Below are 15,810 nucleotides of genomic sequence, written 5' to 3' on the forward strand. Positions count from 1 at the left end.
TGCATATATATGCACACATATATTTATATAATAGCTATTTTATGATAATTTGACTTACATTTGTTCAGCTTTTTGTACTAATTATATGCTTTTTTCAAAGTCATCATTTAAGAATGTCATTTAATTAACTCTCTAAGCCTCTGAATAGGATACACAATGGTTTCTCACAATTTAGACCTCCTTATTAATATAATAATGTATCTAAAACAGAATCAACACAGGACATAGGAAGATATCACAGAAAACTGTGATATTTAAGAAAATTATCATAAATTAGGCTTGGGAAGTAGAGAAAATCAAAACCATTAAATTTGTTCTTTTTTTTTTTTTGTGATTTAATTTGATAGAGCTACCCTCAAAGTACAATGCATTTTCAGCCATGCAAATCTACACTCTGAGGAGTGAATCAATTATTTTACCTGAAATTAATTTACTTTTACTTCAGTTTAGAATGAAAAGAAAAGGTAATAACTGATATCCTCACCTTGATTTTTGAAGAACTGCATTTGAAAGTTGAAGGTAGTTCTAAATCAGTAAATTTTTTTTAGCTGTTGGACTTGTTAACTCCTAGAAACAGAACAAGGATCTTACTGTGTGACAGAGCGACACAAACAGCCTGTTCTCCTTGTGTATATATGTTGTATTTAAAATTTTTAAAGCATTTGATGTAATGAATATACTTTTAGGACAAGATTTGCCTGTTCAGTTTTGGTTTCTCTGACATGCTGTTCTAATGTGAAAGTAGCATTTTTGGAATTTTTTATATGCAATGTGCTATTTTTAAATCTTTTTCAAATACTGTATTATGCATTGTATGGTTTCTGTATGGCATAAAACAGTATTTTTATAGCCCTTCTGGTTAAAAATTTTTGTTCTTAAGTCATGTTATGCTTGCCTTGTATGTGCTTTAAAGTTGCATTATGTATATCTCACCTCATCAGAAAACTGCCAGTTCTTTTCGCTGGAGGCAAGAGAAGGAATTTCATACCCATTAGTATAATTGCTCTATGCCCAAACATCCAATTTTCTGTTTTATTCATTAATCTGTAAATAACACCTTAATATTTTCCTATTAGTTGAATTTTAACCAAAAGTATTTTGTTACTTTACATTTTTCGTCCTATTTTGTGTATTTGACTTAACTTCGGTTAATTTGAACTTGACACTTTTTCCTGCTTGATTACACATTCAAGCTTTAATAGCATTATAAAGGTGTTTCATATTCTCTCTTTCAATTACTGTTTTGTTTGTCTTATGGACTGTCATTGGCAAAGTAGCTTCATCTCTTTGGAATTTTTAATCCTCTAAATTGTGAAGACTCTTCTCACTGTTTATAACTAGGTCTAATCTGGTAGATATAATTGTTGGCATTTTCTGGTCTAAGCACACAGCGTATAGCAGAAATGAGAAATCAGGAAACATAAAGTGGATTTTTAGTTTTGTCACTAACTATTCATGAACCTTGACCCTTCCCATCTTATAAAAGGGGGGGAGGTGTATCATGCCTCCCAAAGGCAGAGCTGTGAGGATCAAAGGAGATAGCTTTGTGGAAATCCTTTGTAAACTGCAAAAAGCTAGACTGTTTTCATTGTTATTACTATTATTATTCTAATTGGGGGTTTTTGCATGACAGATGAAAATGTGAATTGTGCACAACCAATATCACACCAGTGGCGAGTTGGCAAGGCCTAGTTTTTAAGATATGTGAGAAGGTGGAAAATGTGTTAAATTTGCCCAGTTGTTTAGCATTAGTGAAAGACAGTTTTGGCAGAATAATTACTTTTTCCATTCTCAAATATACTGTCTCCCTTTCCATAGAAACTATGTGAGTCAAGATGTCGTATGTTTAGAATCTTTAAACCTAAAAGGGAAAAAGAGAGAGAGAGAGAGAGAGAGAGAAATCTCACCTTCCAAGCAAATAAACAAACTTTGGCAGGACCTGTAGGCTTGAGTCTAACATTTCACTGTCCCACAGATTGTAAACATTATAAGACCTTGGTGAGCCATGCCCATGATCTCATTGAGATTTTGGCTCCCTCTATCTCATACCATGCACCTTAGGAAGTTCTTGGAGCAGAAGCAGATGTGATCACTTTTGTTATTTCTTCCAGTATGGCCCCAGCGCTGTGACTCACTGTCTCTACTGATAAAGCAGCAAGACAACCAGGAAGACTGTGAGGTTGAATTGGTCTTACCCACTTAGATTACTTTTACATAGTTATACTATCAATACATAATTAATGGTCTTTGCTTTTTAGTATTTGTGACTGTGGCTAAGTATCCTAAAGTCATAGTTCCCTCATTATTTTTATTTTTTTCACAATTCGTCAAACATTTATTGGAAGTCTCCTGTGTGAGGGGCACCTGAGTGGCTCAGGCCTTTGGCTCAGGTCATGCCCTGGGGTCCTGGGATCAAGTTCCACATCAGATTCCCCCAGGGAGCCTGCTTCTCCCTCTGCCTCTCTCTCTCTCTCTCTCTGTCTTTCATGAATAAATAAATAATTTTCTTAAAAGAAAGTCTACTCTGTGACAGACACTAGACCACATTCCAAATGAGAAACAAAGAACAAGACCAGACAGCTCTGTTCTTAAAGAGCTCACAAATAACGGGGAAAGGACCCATTAGAAAATCATTACAAGGGATCCCTGGGTGGCGCAGCAGTTTGGCGCCTGCCTTTGGCCCAGGGCACGATCCTGGAGACCCGGAATCGAATCCCACGTCGGGCTCCCGGTGCATGGAGCCTGCTTCTCCCTCTGCCTGTGTCTCTGCCTCTCTCTCTCTCTCTCTCTCTGTGACTATCATAAATAAATAAAAATTAAAAAAAAAAAAAGAAAATCATTACAATAGAATGAAAACTGTTGCTACAAATGCCATTGGTTTTAAATGGCCAAAGTGGATTTTAGGCCTGGTTGATTCCAGGCTCTCTGTCATTCTCAATATGACCTGTGATGATTATTATAAACAGGAAAACTTCCAGAGGATTCCTGGGTGACATTATCTCAGAACTCACTGATCATAACTGGGCCATATCTAGCCCAGCCCTAAACAAATAATGGTCAAGGGAATGAGACTTCCATGATAGGCTTAGGCCAGTCAAGAATTACCTCTGAGGCATAGAAGCACTTTCTCCAAGTGCTTCTGTGTGAGAGACACTCAAACAAAATCAAGTTGTGGCAACTATGGGAGAATGAAGGAATGGATTTGAGAGGAAAGCAGCTTCAGAAATGTGGAGGGTAGGAGTACCATACTAAGAAGGGGAGGGGGTGGATTTTATGGGGGAAATATTATTTAAGCTGCTATTAAAAGGAGTCACTTTTCAGGGCTGAGTAGGATTTTCTGGGAGCTTAGAAGGGCATCCAGGTAAAGAAAGTGACATAGGCACAAATGTAAAAGAACATGGCACTTTAGGGAACACCAGTAAGCCTAGAGGCTGCAAAATAGTTTATACAAAAGTATACACTTAGAAGTAAGACCAGAAGGTAATAAAATAAAAAAATAATAATAAAAAAAAAAAAAAAAAAAAAAAAAAGACCAGAAGGTAAGGTTGAGCCAGACTGGGAAAACACTTGAATCATGCTAATGACTTAAACCTCATCCTGAAGGAAATGAAGCCTTAGAGCATTTTAAGAAACCTTCCATCCTTTTGTCAATGTCTTTCTAGTCTTTTTGGAGATCTGTCAGTCTCAAGTCGATTCCTCAGAAGGGCCTGTGTTCACATTCCCTGGAGTCTTCCACATTTATAACAGTTTTATACTTGAAGGTCATTTTGGCTGGATATTAAAACATTGATTCACATTTTCTCTTGAGATAGTCTGCATATGTTATTCTCTTTCCCTCAGCATAAAAACATCACTACTGAAAAGGCTAAAGATAATATCTTATTCTTTCCCTTAGAAGTGACCTGGTCTTTTTGCTTAGATGACCAAATAATTTTTTTTTCTTTTTTATTAAAGTCCAGCAGTTGTACTAGAATATTTCTCTATGTTAGCACATTTTGGGCCAATTTTCCCAGGTGTATATGGTGACTTTCCAATATACTCTCAGATTCTATTTATTTCAGGTTTCTTAAATCATAGTTTTAAAAATTTTCTCTATTATTATGTTTTGTTTCCTTCTTCAGGACTTACTATGTGTGTGTTATTTTCTCTGCCTAGTCTCCTGAAGTTTTTGTTAGCTTTCCCCCCATCATTTTAGACTCTTCACATATTCTGTTTATTTAAAGATATTACCTATTATGTATATTCATTTTTGCATTCCTTCTAGTTTTTTTTGTTTTTGTTTTTGCATTCCTTCTAGTTTACTCTTCATTTTCAAAATGACTTTTTCTTTCATTTCTAATCCTTTGCAGATAGGTTACACCTGCCTTTAAGATTGGTTTTTTACTAATCACCTAATTCATGAGCTTTGATAATTCTAATTGGTATTTTTTCATTGCTTCTGTGATTTTCTTTCAGCTCATTCTTTTTCTTATATTAACTCCATATGGAATTGACTGTAATCTTTTTGTTTTGCTCAGTTTTAAGTGAAATGAGTTTTCATGGTGTTTTAGGAGGGAAGTGTGGACCAGAGTTGTTTTTCTAATTTCATGCTTCTCAAGATCTCACTCCTCTTATTTTCCAAGTGATGGAGAGGAGACTCAGGCTCCTTTGCTTCCCCTCACCCCTTTTTACCTGGACTGTATCATTCCTTCATCCCATTATCCCTGTCTTCCTGTTTGGATGCAACTCCCAGTAGTTCTTCCTTAGTACAGGACTTTAACCACTACTTTCAATTGTTGGTATTATGGATTCACAGAACTCAGACCACAGAATGCTACAGCACTGTCAGACCTGGAGACATGTTGGTCTTATCTATTAATCAGAGCCCAGAAAGTCCATTGGGGCTGCTCCTGAGCTTTCCAGAGCTTTCCAGTGAGACCTGGTGGCAGCCTGGACTCCCTGGTTCTAGGGCCTTCACAAGTCCTTCTGCCTTCTCTCTGTAGATTTCTGGTTTCTTACAGCATGTAGTTTTGGTAGTTTGTCCCAATCTGTGTATTCTTGGGGATCTTTGAAGATACCTTGTCATCTAGAGTTTCTGTATTTTTGTTTTGCTGCCACTAATTTCTCTGTTTCTTTAGGAAGATTAAAAAACTATGCCACCATCATCTTCCTGATAATCCTCTAGTCTTTCTAGAGAAAAAGAATTGTTCTATAACTTCATAATTGACAAGTAAATTAGCTTATTGATACACATAATGTCACTTGAAGTTTTGGGGCTACACTTTTGAAGTTCCCTGAAATTCTGAGAGCCATTGTTTTTGCTTTTGAGTTTACATGTACATCTGGACCAAGTATGTGGTTAGGATTATGAATTTATTTCATCCAGACCACGTGTGTGGTAGGGGTTTACATAACAGCAGTATTGTTGAGTGGCTTTGGAGTCAAGCAGACATGGATTCAGACACACTGTGCCATTTATCATCTCACTTTCCACATACTAATTCACTTCTCTAAGGTTTTCCTTAGAAGTAGTACTACAACAACTACTACTACTACTACTACTAAGTGCTTCAAAGGGGAAATTTGGATTAAATTATGTAGTGTATTTGACTGAAGGTTAGTAAATTAACACTTTAATCTTTCAATGTGGTTGCATCCTAGTGCATAGAAGTGAGAAGGTGGCAATGTAGAATACAATTCAAAGTATAGTCATTTCTTTTGTCTTATATAAAAGGCTTTCTTATAGAATTTTAGGGAAAATGGCAAATATTTTCAAAATAATTTTATTAATACATCAGAATGTGAACATATGTCCTAGCAGAAATTGTATTTAAGTGTGGTACTGGGAACAAGGCCAGTAATACTGCTCACACACTTCCCACAGCAATCAGGAGAGGCAACATGATGTGGAAAAGATACTTTCCACTTACACCTGGGGAGGACCTGACTGGGGTCCTTCCTTCACCAATAACTAGAAGTTCAGTTTGGTTTATGTCCTCAGTGAAAGCTTCCTTATGTAGCTATGAGTTTGCAAATTAATTCAATGGGGTTTCTAGAAACTGGCAGAGAAACCTTCACAGAAATTGGGCCTAGAGCAATAAACAAGACAGAAGGAGCCCCTGTCCTCCTGGAACTTATGTTCTAGGTCAAAGGCAAATAAGCCACTACTGCAGAAAATAGTAAGTGCTCTAATATAGAAGAACCAGGTATTATACTAAGAGCAGCTTAACCCAGACTCAAAGTTCAGGAAAGCTCCCTGAAGAGAATGATACCTTAGTCAGCAGCTGAGACCACATGGAAAGTTCCAAGCTAGTCAGAAAATAGACAAAAAAGCCATACACGGGATCCCTGGGTGGCACAGCGGTTTGGCGCCTGCCTTTGGCCCAGGGCACGATCCTGGAGACCCGGGATCGAATCCCACGTCGGGCTCCCGGTGCATGGAGCCTGCTTCTCCCTGTGCCTGTGTCTCTGCCCCCCTCTCTCTCTGTGACTATCATAAATAAATAAAAAAAAATTTAAAAAAAAAGCCATACACAAAGACAGAGACATGCACATAGCATGTTTGAGGACAATAACTTGAAGGTCCTGCACAAGCAGTATTTTCAATACTGACTGAAGTTTAGAATCACAGGAGAGATTTCTAAAATTAAAAAAAAATTATAGGCCCCACCCCAGACTTAATGAACCCCATTCTCAGAAAATGAGTGTCAGGATTCTGATTATTAATTATTGGCATTAGGTACTGGCTTAGGGCTTGCATGGGGCGGGGCGTGTTGAAAAGGGAAATCAAGGCAGAGAAGGTGAGACAGGGAAGCCAGGGGCACACATGCCACAAGGATTTTATCCTTACAGAAGAATTTGGGGGATATGGGGATGGGATGTTCAGGTTTATGATTATAAATTTCACCAAGATAACTAGAACATGGCCCCTTGAGGGATACAGTCTAGTTTATGAAATCTAAACATCTTTGAAATCTAAAATGGAAATAATTTCTCCCTCTGCCTCTCTCTCTCTCTGTGTGTGTGTGAGTGTCATAAATAAATAAAAATTTTTTTTAAAAAAAGGGATCCCTAGGTGGCACAGTGGTTTGGCGCCTGCCTTTGGCCCAGGGCGCGATCCTGGAGACCCAGGATCAAATCCCACGTCGGGCTCCCGGTGCATGGAGCCTGCTTCTCCCTCTGCCTATGTCTCTGCCTCTCTCTCTCTCTCTCTGTGACTATCATAAATAAATAAAAAATTTAAAAAAGAAAAAGAAAAAAATAAAAATAAATAAAATGGAAATAATATCTACTTTCCATGGTTATTACAAAGTTTAACAGATAATTTATGCAAAGTTTCCAATATGTAATTGGCCCTCCAAAAGTATTCATTTCTGTTACCTGAGAAAGCCATGGAGCCAAATAATTGGTCATCACACAGGCACTGCCATGCATCAGGGGAGGTGAAGATTTCCATGCAACTATCTGTTTTCAGGCTCCTCTGACAAATTCTTTTCCTGTCCATTCTCTAGGCTCTGGTACAGAGAGCCCTCATCCCTCACCCCCCACCTCTCACACACATTATCTCAGTTACAGACTTCATGCTGACGCCTTCCCAATCTACAACTCCAGCCTGGTTTTCTTCCCTGAGCTCCAAACACCAGTATATCCAGCTGACTTCTGATGTCTCCACATAAATGTCTCATAGGCACTTCATTCAAATCAGGCCACTAATATCAAGTACCATCCTTTCTCACCTCTAGAAAACAAAACAATACCCTGCCTTCCCAACATTAACGCAATTAGGTAAAGCTAGGAGCAGGGAAATCATTATTGAGTCCCTGGTCCTTATCTTCACCAGTCAACACTCACAAACCCACACTCCTTCCTCCAGAGCTAGATCATCACCTGCATCCAAACTGCCACTACCTCTTACCTGAACCTAGTGAAGTGAAATAGCCTGAGTTTCCAGCACCAGGCTTTGCCCTAACCTCAACTCTGTAATCCAGAGAGGTCTACTGTGAAACAAAATTGATAAAATCCTCTTCCCCACTCCCCACCCTCCCACCAACACACACTCAAACCTTTTGAGTGGCTTTCTTGCACCTTTAAAATGAACTCCATGTTCTCTACCAAAGCTCACAATAAAGACCCTTCAAGATCTTAGTAAGTTTATGCTCTATTTTGCACTTTAAAAAAAAGGCACCTCCTCTCACTCTGTTTCATGATGATTCCTCCACCCTGAATCCCTTTCACACTGGTTAACTCCTCATCTTTTAGACTTAGTTAATAAACATCCTTTTGGTGGCAGTCCTTGAATCTTTCCCCTTAGTGCTATTCATTATAATTATTCCTTTTTTTTTTATTTGCTTATTTTAGAGAGAATTGGGGGAAGGGGCAGAGGGAGAGAAACTTCAAGAAGACTACCCACTGAACACAAAGCCCCACACAGGGCTCTCTCTTTCAGGACCCTGAGATCATGATGTGAGCCAAAACCAAGAGTTGGTTGTGTTGTTGTTGTTGTTTTTAAGATTTTATTTATTTATATATGAGAGACCAGAGAGAGGGAGAGAGAGGCAGAGACACAGGCAGAGGGAGAAGCAGGCTCCATGCAGAGAGCCCGACATGGGACTCGATCCCGGGTCAGTCTCCAGGATCACACCCTAGGCTGAAGGCAGCACTAAACCGCTGAGCCACCCGGGCTGCCCAAGAGTTTGTTGTTTAACAGACTGAGCCACCTAGGTGTCTCCATTATACTTCTTAATGTCCCTACTCCCCACTGGATTGCAAGTAATACAATGGCAAAAAGGTATACACTGTTAATCTATATTCTTCACAAATTCAGTTTGGGAATTTTTGCTTACTTGCTAAAATGTTTGTAACCCTCAAATCAATATTTAGAACACTTCTGTGGTCATTCTTGGACATACACAGAGAGGTGAAAAATTTGAGTCACCTAAAATGCATATTCTCAGCTGGGGTTGAACAAGATGACACTCTGCCTTCTTGTCTTAGCTCTCATACTATTTATTAATAAGCATCCATTTTGTAGTCTACTCAATGGCACATTTTTCATATCTTTGTTGGTTTTGTTGGTGATTTCACTTTTTGTCATGGCTGCCATTGTAGTACCCCCTCAGTGCTCTCTGGTCTTCCTAAGCATCAGAAGGCTGTGATGTGCCTTAGGGAAAAAATTTGTGTGTTAGATAAGCTTCCCTCTGGCATGACTTACAGTGTAGTGTCTACAAATTCAACATTAATGAATTAACAATTTATGAAACAAGAAATCTTTAAGCAGAAACACACATAAAACAAGGTTATATACTGATCAGTTGACAAAATTGTGACCAGAAGTGTGTAGGAAGCTAATGCTGCATTTCCCCTAGAAACAATGGTTCAATATTTACGAATTCAATTTTTGTGATGTCTTTATAAAATACAGCTACTGCAAATAATAAGACTCCACTGTATTTTACTAACTTCTATATCCCCAGTAGTTAGCATGGTAACTCACATAGTAGTTGTTCAATTAATATTTGTTGAAACTGAATTGTGTGTGTAATTATACATATACTTACATACATAGAAATATGTATAATAAGGAAATAAACTGAATTTGTTTTTTATGCCAAAAGTGTACCTCACAGCCTTATCATTACTTTCTACTTTTTAAAAAACTATTAATCATAAGATTATTTTTGGTAACATCTTTTGTTTTTAATTGTTCTCTAGGATGCTGGAGAAATGGTTCGTTGCTTTGTTGGTGGTTTGGAACTTATTGTCAATTTACTGAAATCAGATAATAAAGAAGTTTTGGCAAGTGTATGTGCTGCTATTACCAACATTGCAAAAGATCAAGAAAATTTAGCTGCTATTACAGATCTTGGAGTTGTCCCTTTATTGTCCAAACTAGCAAATACAGTAAGTAACAACATCCTTTTATATTCAATGTGTATTGTCATAAAATATCATGGAATAATAAAAAAAAATAAGCTTAAAGTCCAGAGACCTGGATTCAAGCTTAATATCCATCACCTATGAAGTATGAGATTTTGAGTCACCTCATTTAATTTCTCTGAGACTAATCAATGCAAAAGTGTATTCAAACTGTGTAATTTTATGTGCAAGATCCTTATAAAATAGAGGCTGTTTTTTATTTATTACTGGGAAGTAAAGTGGTAGCAAACATAAATGTTATTGTAGAAGTATTAGCTATCATCTTCTATCCCCACCATCATTATCATTATCTTTAAGATAATTGTTCATGCCAACTTAAGAAGATAAATGCTCCTCCCCAGGCTTAAAAGCTTGGATCGATGGCATTCTTGGGCTGGAAGACTCTGGCAACCACTGTATTATTTATTCAGGGCTGTGCCAGATAGAATAAGCAGCCTTGGGAGATAATGACTTCACCATGACCAGAAGTATTTGAGCATAGCTTGGGCTACCTCTTGGCAGGAAAATCTCAGAGCAAAAATTCCATCACTGGAAGGATGCTTGGTTTAGAAGACTTTTTAGGGCCAGCCTAACACTGAGTTCCAAATTCACTTAAGGACATCAAGTTGTTGCCTCAATAAGGAGAAAAATATAATAAACAGAAAACTATATCCTGTTTAGTTATATTATACCTGTAGGAGTAAGTATACATAGAAGAAGAATATAGTCTGGATAAAGGATAGAGAAAGAAATGTGGCAGACTGAAACATGTCATTGTTTGCTGCATTGTCTTCTCCCTCTTGGGGACCAAGGTGTATTACTGATGTAGAAGTATTCCTAGGGTAAAGGTATAAAGTTAATCACCTATCCCAGTAAAGTGAAATGCCCCCCGTAAGAATGCCCAATATTCTTTTAACTATTTTTTTAACTAAAGCACTTGCTCAAAAGGAAATAAATCCTTGAGCAAATAATAAATGCCAGACACTTGATCACTTTTGAGTGTATTGACTACATTCAGTAGTCAGCAAAAAGAAATTTAAAAAAATTTAAAGCCATAAAAAGAAAACTCAGGATTGAACCTTGGCCCATGGGGGACCAGGAGAATACTAATTTCCTTCAAGACACCATCTGACCAGCCTGCTAGCCTTTTTCCCTTGACTCATTGGCATTTTATTGGGTAATAAACATCTAGCACAGAAACATGACCTCACAGGTCCATTGCAATACATATACCACAATTCATTTCCTTTGTGCAGAATAATGATAAACTGAGGCGTCATCTAGCAGAAGCTATTTCACGTTGCTGTATGTGGGGCAGAAATAGAGTGGCCTTTGGCGAGTACAAAGCAGTGGCTCCATTAGTGCGTTATCTGAAATCAAATGATGCCAACGTACATCGAGCAACAGCTCAAGCCTTGTACCAGCTCTCAGAAGATGCAGATAACTGCATCACCATTCACGAGAATGGTGCGGTAAAGGTATGATTGACTGTAAAGGTATGGTTGACTTTATGGTTTAGTCCAAATTAGGTAGATGGAGGCTGAAAAGAAACTTACATAACAATAAAGTTTCACTGATGAGGGGTATTTGGACACACAAAACTGCCTACTTGTTGGGTCGTGGCTGCAGTTGAGCTATGTGTTAGCATGGTTTATGCTGCAGAAAAGTTGGAGATCGAATTTTTCTTAAAGAATTAAAACATACTTAGTTAAATAATTGCTCTGTAGTTTGAATTGATTTTAAAAATGTACAGTGCATAAATAATCACTGGCATTCATAATTCTACTTAATATATTATTTACTTAGCACTTAAATAACAAAATAGAGGCATGAACTCAACAGCAAAGGAGCTGACTGAAACAACAACTAGACTACAACCTGACAGTCTTAACTGTAATAGCAAAGGACCAATTTAAAGACATATTTTCTCTAACAAAAAAATCTGTGCATCAAATTTTCTTTGCCTTTAGTCAATACACAGGTAGGAGAGTTTCTGCACATAGACCTTTATATATCTATACATTCTGGTCTTGAACAAGACTTGCCCAACCTAACATGCTGTCAGTATAGCCTTAAAAAAATTAAACTGTAAAAATTAAGTAGCATAATACAGTGTCTGAAATATAACATATGCGGAGACAACTGCCAGTTTAAAAAGAGAATTTCTAGGCTACTCAAAGTTTTAAAATTTATTAAGGTTTATGGTTTAATTGACATACATGCCAGCTGCACATGCAATTCTGAATCATTTCTTCTAAGGCAAGCCAATGGATAACCCAAAAATCACTTAGGAATTGTATTCTGCTATGTAAAGTGATGAAACTCTGTTCACCCACCCATAGCTTATATGTGCTAGAAAAAGAAGGCAATAAAAATTATTAGAGGGAGGGGACAGGAAAGAGAAAAGCCAAGAAAGAAAACAAGGGTTTTTTAGCCCTAGACCCTTTCTTTCCTCCTCATCTCAAGGTCTCTTGAGGGCCTCTCCATCTTGCCTATTTGCCTTCCTAACTACCTGTTATTTCTACCAGAGAATAACTGTAAAGAACAGGATATTGTTTTTTGTAAGTTACTCTGTCATGATATAGAGGCAGCCCTAATCCTAAGCTCTCCCTCTTGGGACTGTGGAGGCAGCATATGGACCCATGTCTCCTTTCTGTTGTTTTGTTTTGTTTTGTTTTTAGAGAGAGCGTACGCATGAGAGGGGATGGGGGGCAGAGGGAGAGAGAGAGAGAGAGAGAGAGTCTTAACCCGGCTCAACACTCAGCGCAGAGCCCCATTCAGGGCTCAGTTTCACAACCCTGAGATCATGACCTGAGCCCAAGTCAAGGAGGACACATAACCAACTGAGCCACCCAGGCACCCCTCTCTGGTTTTCTTTAAGGAGGAAATAAATGTGGATGTGGTGAGTGAGTATCAGTAGAATAAACTGGGCTTGGTGTAGTGGTTGGGTATGAGGACTAAGGAAAGGGTTGAGTCAAAAATGACTCCAGATTTGGAGCTAGGTGAAGAGGAAGATTCTATCACCCAAGATCATGCAAGAAAATATTTGGCATATTTGTTTGGTTAACAGTACCTGCTGTGAGTGTCACAATGTGTAACTGCTAACATTTTTTACTCCAAATCCATATAAACATTATCCACTATTTTGGCAAATCCCCAGTTGTTTTCATTCCTAATTGCTACTGTGCCTTTCTAGTCAAAATCTTATAGTGTTATTTCCCAGTCCTACATACATTCCCATTACAGCTGCCCAGGAGCAAGGTTGACAATTACCAGACTCATCCTGTCACCTGGTTCATGAGTAATTTATCCTAGAGTTAGTTCCTTCATCTTACCTTTTCCTTAACAACAGCAGCTGATGTTACACAACCTATCTGTCTCATGCCAACCGATGTTTATTCCATAATAACAGTGAGCAGGCTTGAGGGTCTGGAATAGATTGGTTTCAGTTTCTACTGTGTTCGATTTAAATGGTCAGTTTGAATTTCTGGTCTAGTGCAGTGCTGTCCAGTACAAATGTAAAGTAAGCCAAATATGTAACATTAAACTTTCTAGGGGGTAGAATTTCAGAAAAGATAAACAGAGGTGAAATTAGTTTTAGTGACATATTTTATTTAACCTATTATATCCAAAATATTTTTACTTCTACATTTAATCAATACTATTTCACACATGCACACACATATATATGGGTGTATGTGTATATGTATATAGTATTTCTGTTGCATACTGGCGGTACACCTCCATTGGGACTAGCCATGTTTCAGGTTCTCACCAGTGGCTAGTGGCTTGCTTTCTTTCTTTTTTTTTTTTCCCCAAAGATTTTATTTATTTATTCATGAGAGACAGAGAGAGAGAGAGAGAGAAAGGCAGAGACACAGGCAGAGGGAGAAGTAGGCTCCATGCAGGGAGCCCGATGTGGGACTCGATCCCGGGACTCCAGGATCACGCCCTGGGCTGAAGGCAGGCGCTAAACCGCTGAGCCACCCAGGGATCCCCAGCTAGTGGCTTTCTTATTGGACAGCACAAGTCTAGAGGCAGGAGAGGGGAAGATCAGGAAGTATCAGTGAGAGGTAAAAAGTCACGAACAAGGGTAGATAAGTTGTTTTTGGCAGAGAGTTTAGAGAAGCCTGGGAAATGTCTATATTTGCATTCACGGAGCATGTAGGCTAGGAAGAAGAGCTGTCAAAGTAACCTTGGGAAGTTAACAGGTTACCTAGGAGTTCTAGAAGCCAGAGGAAGAGGGAGTTTCCAAAGGTTTTGTGTTTAAAAACTGCGAAGTGATCAATAAGGATTTCCTGACTCAATTATGTTGAAAAATAATCCTGGGGTTAGAGCCTTTCCAGATAAGAAGTTCTGTACAAACTAAGAAATCGCCTGCCCTGGTAAATGCGACATGAGAGGAATAATGCACTCTTTATCCTCTTTATGATTTTACACAGATCTCTTCTCAAAAGTATCAGTACAGGGACTTGCATTATTATAAAACCTGGTGAACATGCATGCAGATCTGTTGGCAACTCTATTGAAAGCATAAGTCTAGGAGATATAACAGTTACTGCTAATCATAACAAAACCGTACATAAGAAAGTAATACAAGGAGGAAAAGAAGTTGCAGGAAAAACTGAGCAAGACAAGCCCTTTCCTAAGACAGAAAAAGTGATCAGATAGAAAGATGATGAGCACCTATAAACAGCATTAAGCTCCCTTCCCCATGGTGACTGGATTTGTTTTGCAAATGTCTATACCAGGCAAGTGAAAGCTACATTAGAGCCTATCACTTTTCTAGAAGGCAGGAAATTGAAGAGATTGCAGAAAATACAACCAGAAGTGGGTCCAGCAGAGAGTAGAAGGAACAGTTCACATTGGGTGGACCTGCAAGGGCCATCTTGGCAGCCTCCCAGACTAAGGTGGCATTCCAGAGAGTGGAGAAGATGAACCCAGAAGCAAACACACCCTCTAGTCCTTGAAGCCTGGCACCAAAACAAAAAATATCACTAATACTTTTGAGTCAAGGAAATGGACTTTAGAGGCTGAGATCACCCAAGAACTCTCAGTGCCTCTCTGTAGTCCACATAGTTAATGCTTGATAGAACTATAATCTTTTCTGCTGATGAAAACTCTTTCTGTAATTGTATGGGTCTTGTGCACTTTCCTCACATTCCAGATATTCCCTGGAGTGCTGGGGATGGTCTATTGGTGATATGCTATTGAATTACTTAGCACTTTTAGGTATCAGTAACTATGTGATGATACCAAAGATAGAGTCATATACAGACTTGTTTCTACTTTATTTTTTTTAAGATTTTATTTATTTATTTGAGAGGGAGAAGAGAGATAATGAAAGAGATGGCAAGAGAGAGCATGAGCAGGGGGAGAAAGAGAAGCAGGCTCTCACTGAGCAGGGAGCCCAACATGAAGCTCGATCCCAGGACCCTGGGATGATGACCTGAGCTGAAGGCAAATGCTTAACGGACTGAGCCACCCAGGCACCCCCAGATTTCTTTCTGATTGACTCGTTATTTGCATTTATCCTTTATTTTTTTTTTATTATTTATTTATGATAGTCACACACACACAGAGAGAGAGAGAGAGAGAGGCAGAGACACAGGCAGAGGGAGAAGCAGGCTCCATGCCCCGGGAGCCCGATGTGGGATTCGATCCCGGGTCTCCAGGATCGCGCCCTGGGCCAAAGGCAGGCGCCAAACCGCTGCGCCACCCAGGGATCCCCTGCATTTATCCTTTAAAGTGAGAAAGAGGGGCACCTGGGTGGGTCAGCCGGTTGAGCATCTGCCTTCAGCTCAGGGCATGATCCCAGATCTGGGGATCAAGTCCCACATCAGTCTCCCTGCAAGGAGCCTGCTTCTCCCTCTTCTTATGTCTCTGCCACTCTCTGTCTCTCATGAATAAATAAAT

General features: G+C 38.8%; 1 protein-coding gene across 1 annotated transcript in view; it reads left to right on the plus strand.

Moving 5' to 3' along the window:
* The first annotated feature begins 2,094 nt into the window (after window positions 1-2,094).
* LOC144313635 (outer dynein arm-docking complex subunit 2-like) overlaps window positions 2,095-15,810 on the plus strand; it is a 60,042-nt gene continuing 46,326 nt past the window's right edge. Inside the window, exons 1-3 of the mRNA XM_077896699.1 lie at window positions 2,095-2,179; window positions 9,691-9,879; window positions 11,151-11,372. Of these exons, the coding sequence (XP_077752825.1) occupies window positions 9,703-9,879; window positions 11,151-11,372 (399 nt within the window). The 5' untranslated portion in view covers window positions 2,095-2,179; window positions 9,691-9,702. The remainder of the gene's footprint in view (window positions 2,180-9,690; window positions 9,880-11,150; window positions 11,373-15,810) is intronic.

This window comes from Canis aureus, chromosome 5 (genome assembly GCF_053574225.1).
Source record: "Canis aureus isolate CA01 chromosome 5, VMU_Caureus_v.1.0, whole genome shotgun sequence".
In the NCBI taxonomy this organism is placed as follows: domain Eukaryota; kingdom Metazoa; phylum Chordata; class Mammalia; order Carnivora; family Canidae; genus Canis; species Canis aureus.